The sequence below is a fragment of the Dermacentor silvarum genome, chromosome 3, assembly GCF_013339745.2.
Source record: "Dermacentor silvarum isolate Dsil-2018 chromosome 3, BIME_Dsil_1.4, whole genome shotgun sequence".
Lineage (NCBI taxonomy): Eukaryota > Metazoa > Arthropoda > Arachnida > Ixodida > Ixodidae > Dermacentor > Dermacentor silvarum.
This window is the reverse complement of record NC_051156.1, coordinates 161,506,857-161,512,034: the sequence shown is the minus strand read 5'-3', so window position 1 is coordinate 161,512,034 and position 5,178 is coordinate 161,506,857. Positions and strand designations below refer to the sequence as shown.

General features: G+C 46.3%; 1 protein-coding gene across 1 annotated transcript; it reads left to right on the top strand.

The window, feature by feature from the left end:
* The first annotated feature begins 397 nt into the window (after positions 1-397).
* LOC125944040 (uncharacterized) lies at positions 398-2,272 on the top strand. Its single transcript, XM_049663779.1, has 3 exons — positions 398-478; positions 553-633; positions 1,101-2,272. The coding sequence occupies exons 1-3, from the start codon at positions 432-434 to the stop codon at positions 1,330-1,332; spliced, it is 360 nt and encodes a 119-aa protein (XP_049519736.1). The 5' UTR covers positions 398-431; the 3' UTR covers positions 1,333-2,272.
* The last annotated feature ends 2,906 nt before the right edge of the window (positions 2,273-5,178 follow it).

Here is a 5,178-nt window from a genome sequence, read left to right as displayed (position 1 = left end):
TCAGCTACCAATCAGAAATGCAGTTAGCACCACGGGATACAAAGTTTATACCGTACAATGCATATATCCGACCACACTATATATATGTTATAGGCTAGAAATATTGTGTCCGGTGGTATTGCGTCTGGAATTGCTAGCTTAGACCGATTAGTAACAGTCACTACCTTATTGAGTCTGGGATAGTACAAACTCTATACCGTTACCATGTGCAATGCTACAAGATAGTAAATCTAGGTGACCACTAAGAAGTAACTACAACCACCATTTTTTGTAATTAGTTCGGTTTTTCTAAATAAAGCGGCTGGCGAAAAGTAGAGCTGGCAGATGCAGATAATGTCCCGAAGCCGTGGTACCTTCCGTTTTACCTAGGCAACTTTTGGTACTCTTTCCACACTAGCGATAACAGCATCGACGAGCAAGCGCACAGAGACATGTCCAAGTGCGCCAAGGTCCGTCATCAGAACATGAAGAAGCACACGTGAGTCGAGCCACGTAGCTTATTTTTCACGCGTGAACCATATAAACATCTTGTCATCGAATTGGCTCTTACAGCATTCGGGAGGCGTTGCTCTTCTACTGGCTGGTCGGAATACCTGTCGCCTCCAGCGCTTATGCCGCCCAGCACCCCGGAAGGTTAGTATCAGCAATTTGATAGCGCCATAAGTCGTATACTAGCACCAATACATTTTCAATAAGGACATAAGTGATTCGCGCAATAAAGATTATCAGATATGTCCCATGTCGAGATAAATGGTTTCTACAAACGCACCTATCTTCCGCTCTTTCCCCGCCACGGCGGTCATTCGAGCACGGTGCCACGGTTTTATTCCCGGCGTTGGCGAACTCACACGCATGTTGCTGAAGTGTCGAAGCTTTTGTTTATTTATATATAGATTCACGTGAAAAGTGTCCGAGGTGGTAAAAACGGATCTGGAGCCTTCCCATAGGTGGCATCTCTCAAAGTGCTGGCGTACGTTGCTTAAGACTATCATTAACCAACTGCCAGTCCTTTCTACACTGCTCAAAATTGGTATAGTCGGCGTTCTGCAGTAGAAGTGTCGGGAGGTTCCCGAAAGATTGGCAACTACTCGCCGGCGCAGGTACCTTGAAGGCCCTTTCTTGGGTCTTACGCTGCTGGTGCTGAGCACTGCGCCGGGACCGGCGTGGCGCCGCTGCTGGTCCCTTCGCTTGCTGTGCTGGCGGAACCTCTGCTCTCGCATGCCGTGGGATATCATCCTGATGCTCGGATCCGTCATGGCGCTCAGCAGGACGGTCGAGGTAAACGATTGCTGCAGCTTCCCATGTCTACATTGGTCGAAGCTTGTGAATTAAATGCGGGTTTTTATTGCAACTGCAATAATTATCCAGACACTCCAGGTGCGCTCACGCCATCGCGTATTGGAGTGCGACGGCGTATGCCTGGCCCGTCGGCCGAGTGTTGGAGGCCACCTGATCCGCTGCAGGTGCGAGGGAAAAGCAATTGAGCCAAGAAGACTGGTGTCTTGGTGTGCGCTTCAGAACCCGCGCACTCAGTGTTGGAGGTCACGTCATGTGTCGAATTTAAGAGGCGCGACACAGACAAATGGAAAATAGAGTGGGGCCACGGAACGTTCACTATGGGACAAGCGCGCGCACGCTCCGCTGCCGGCTCTGTGACCGAAAATGGTCCTGGTTACCGAGTGAACTCTCGTCATGTGTGTCTTTGGGTGCGTGATACCAGGCATTTTATTTAGTATGCGACTGCTTACTGCACTACAGCCCAGTGTTTTCAGCCCATCAAACTCTGAAGCTGACTTCATGTAATGTTCCAATACGTACCGCGCTGTTGCTTTTACACTTCACCCTTCGGTTCGACTTTATTTTTCGTTGACATTCTTGAAAAGTACGTGCTTTCACGTCACGTTCTAATGCAGCAACCGTTTAGTTTTTATCGTTTCGTTATATTTCTTAGGCGTAAGAGCAACCTCAATAGGATCGAAATTGAACGGAGAAAGTTGTACGTATTGAACCTGTTATAGGCATTAGGTACGCAACCCGACTATGTAATACAAACACAAAACGTGCACGGCAGGGGTGTAACACAAATGCTGCAACAGGCGTAGCGTTATACATAGATATCAGCTAGACACGTGCTAGAACACCGACGCCTTTTGAATGGGCGTTAGATGGCATCAAGGAGGTTTTTTAAACCTTCTTGGATGGCACAAACGAATAGTTAACCATTAACGGGTTGTTTTATTAGACAGTATTTCAAATAATATTTCTGTTTGAATGTTCATTGCAAAAAACAAAAAAAGCGCTAATACTCTACGCGATGGGATCCGTACAGTAGGCACGGTCTATATCAACTCGGGCCAGTCTACAACAGCATATAATAAGCACGTCTCACAAAAACAAAAATCCTTTGAACGCATCTGCACAGGTGTCTTTTCTTATCTAAAACTTAACTATTGTGGTCTCGGGGTATTATGAATGCGTTCAACATAGCCTAATCAAAATGCAGATCATAACGCAATAGCCAACGCATTGCATTGTTTTTGCTACGGGGAATAGTAATCAAACATCATCGCATTGCTTTCGTTGCATGAACAAAATGACGTTGTCAAGATAACAAACAGCTCAACCCACAGGACAGAGTTACATCAAACAACATGAGCGAAAACTTGCAAATAAATATGGGGCGCTGCAGATAGCATGTGAAGCCTTGAAAATCTACGTCTGCTTTGCGAGAATGAAACCAAGTTAGTATTGTTATTTGTGCACTTGACCAACACAAAGTATTTTTAGTATGAGTTTAGGTAAATTTCTTACGATGAATAATTAAGCATTTTAAATTATTGCTTTAAACGCAAAATTATAATGGTGAAGTTGCAGAGCCTATTCAGAAATATCTAAATTTCTTTCCATAATGATAGCTGCTGTGGCTTTAATTTTTTTCAGGCCATAAAGAAAGTGAGCGAGATTTACAAAATATCATGCGACTTGGCACGCAGCGACGCTAATGCCCTTAAGCATGCTACCAACAAAATATCGAAGCTGCTCGCCGACCGAATACATTAACAGGCTGAATAGGCCGCAAGCACAAATCTTATGGGATGGTCACACCCGTCCTCTCCGATATATCGCCATCCGCCGGAAAACCCCCTCACGCTTTACGCTGTCGGTCCACAAAATAACGCTGACAGAGCTTCAAGAATTGCCATGACTTATTTATCCCATATCAAATGACTCCATTTCCTTAATTGCATCAGAAAACAAGAGTGCAAAAGTGTAAGTCAGGAGCATTGTACTGGATCCCGCTCCATTGCTCAAGGCTTGTCCACGCCTTCCGTATTAGTACAGCATCGATCATTCATTCGTACCTTTATTGCTTGAGAGCGCTAATGTCGCTTCGTGCTAGCGTCTAGCCACGTCGTAGTTTCGAAATGTCACGCGCTTTCTTTCAAACCCGCAGCAATTAAAACCACAACAGCTATCAACCCAGAAATAAGTTATCTGGGTATTTCTCGGTAAGCTCAACAACTTCTACATTGAAGATTTTGCGAATAATGCAATACTTTGCTAAGTTGGTTGCATTCTTGTAACGCACAAGTGGATTCAAGGAGTGGCGTACGTTAGCTGCAACAAGCGGCATATACTGGGAAACCCAGTCCCTGTCCTGCAAATCATGGCAAAACACTGTTTCGTTCTCTGTTCTGTGTATCGGTGTTTTATTATATGCAACTGCTACGCCACCTGACCTGTACTTCTACACTTCTCAAGGTATCGATTTTTCAGAGTTTCTTATAAACTTGTTTCTTGCACTCGTGCGATATTTGTCCGGCAGAAGTACCGACTGGTGGAGGTTGGTCTGGCGAAGCTGGACGACCACTTCTGGGCACAGCGGTCTGCTAAGTCCAGCCAGTTCATCCTGGTCAGCGTGGCAGCTGTGCTCTCGGAAGTCGTGGTCGGTGACTCTTTAGCCAGATCTATGGCGACTACGGTGGTTCGGGTGGTGAGCTATACGTTTTTGCACCTTATATGGTCGACTTCATAATTGACCCTTAACCTGATCAAATACAAAGTGGCCAATTGTGTGAGTTGGTGGAGACGTATGATGAAAGAGCGACAAAAAAACGTGCGGAGCAAGAGCAGAGCAGGATATGCGTGCTCACTACAAAGTAAATGTTCGGTGAGAAACTAGGTATATATTAAGTGCAGGCCCACGTTAAGCCCGACTGGCAGCAGAGAGTTAAGCCGCTGAAACTAAGTTTATGGGTATTCATATCGCATGTCATTGTCTGGCAAACGTGGCGAGGAGTTATAAAGACGAAGACATGAATACAAAATGCGCCCGTGCGTATTTTTCCAGTCCAGTGCCAGCCAATGCTCAGTTGCCATCCTGTGTACTTTGTGCACATGAAGGACTCTGGACATGGGAGCACGCGCATCACGGGTGTATTTTTTGCTCATGCCTTCGTTTTCGTTAGCACTGTAACCATCTTTCTTAGGGCCAGCAACCAATCAGCTCTGATTTCAACAACATATCTGTCAAGAATTGCATGTTGGAAGCAAAAGTAACTCTAAACATCTTGTAGATATCTTGGAAGCAAGACCTTCAGAAATTCTGAGAAGGGTCTACTAATGCGTAAGCATTGATTGGCTCGGTTGTAACTTCGTTCTTGCTTAGTTTTTCTCGTTTTCCTTACTTGCTTTTCCTAGCTTATGCGCGTCTACCCATGACCTTTCCGGTGGCAATGAATGCTTAGGCTTTAGTAGACAAGTGTCAGATTTTCTCGCCGCCTCTGGCCCTTCAATGTAATCATACCGATTCGACCGGAACCCTGGGCGGAGTAGAGCGGTCGAAAGGGCCCAGCTGCCACAGTAGCGCATGAGGCGCTGCGTGAGGAGAGAGTGCATTGCATCGAAGCCATGCCACCCTCGCTGTCACTTTCGCAAGGCTGTGTTATGCGCTCGTTCCTTGTCCATGCAAGCTCTCGCCTGCGTTCTGACTGCGCCTCGGTAAAGGCTAATGAACACGCGTCAAACGTCTCAACGCGCTCGCTTGCCCGCGAGGTATTCGGAACTCGGAAGGACGCTCAGCAGCGTTGAATTTGACATTGGGCCACCCCAATATCTGAAGTTGGCCCACCCCAGATTTCCACTTTGCCCATCCCCAAGTTTAAGTTGCCCACCCCC

Excerpts from the sequence above, each read along its gene's own strand:
- LOC125944040 (XM_049663779.1), top strand. The coding sequence starts at position 432 with ATGTCCAAGTGCGCCAAGGTCCGTCATCAGAACATGAAGAAGCACAC. Across the intron at positions 479-552 it reads CAGAACATGAAGAAGCACAC|CATTCGGGAGGCGTTGCTCT; the intron begins GTGAGTCGAGCC and ends TGGCTCTTACAG. Across the intron at positions 634-1,100 it reads GCCGCCCAGCACCCCGGAAG|GTACCTTGAAGGCCCTTTCT; the intron begins GTTAGTATCAGC and ends TCGCCGGCGCAG.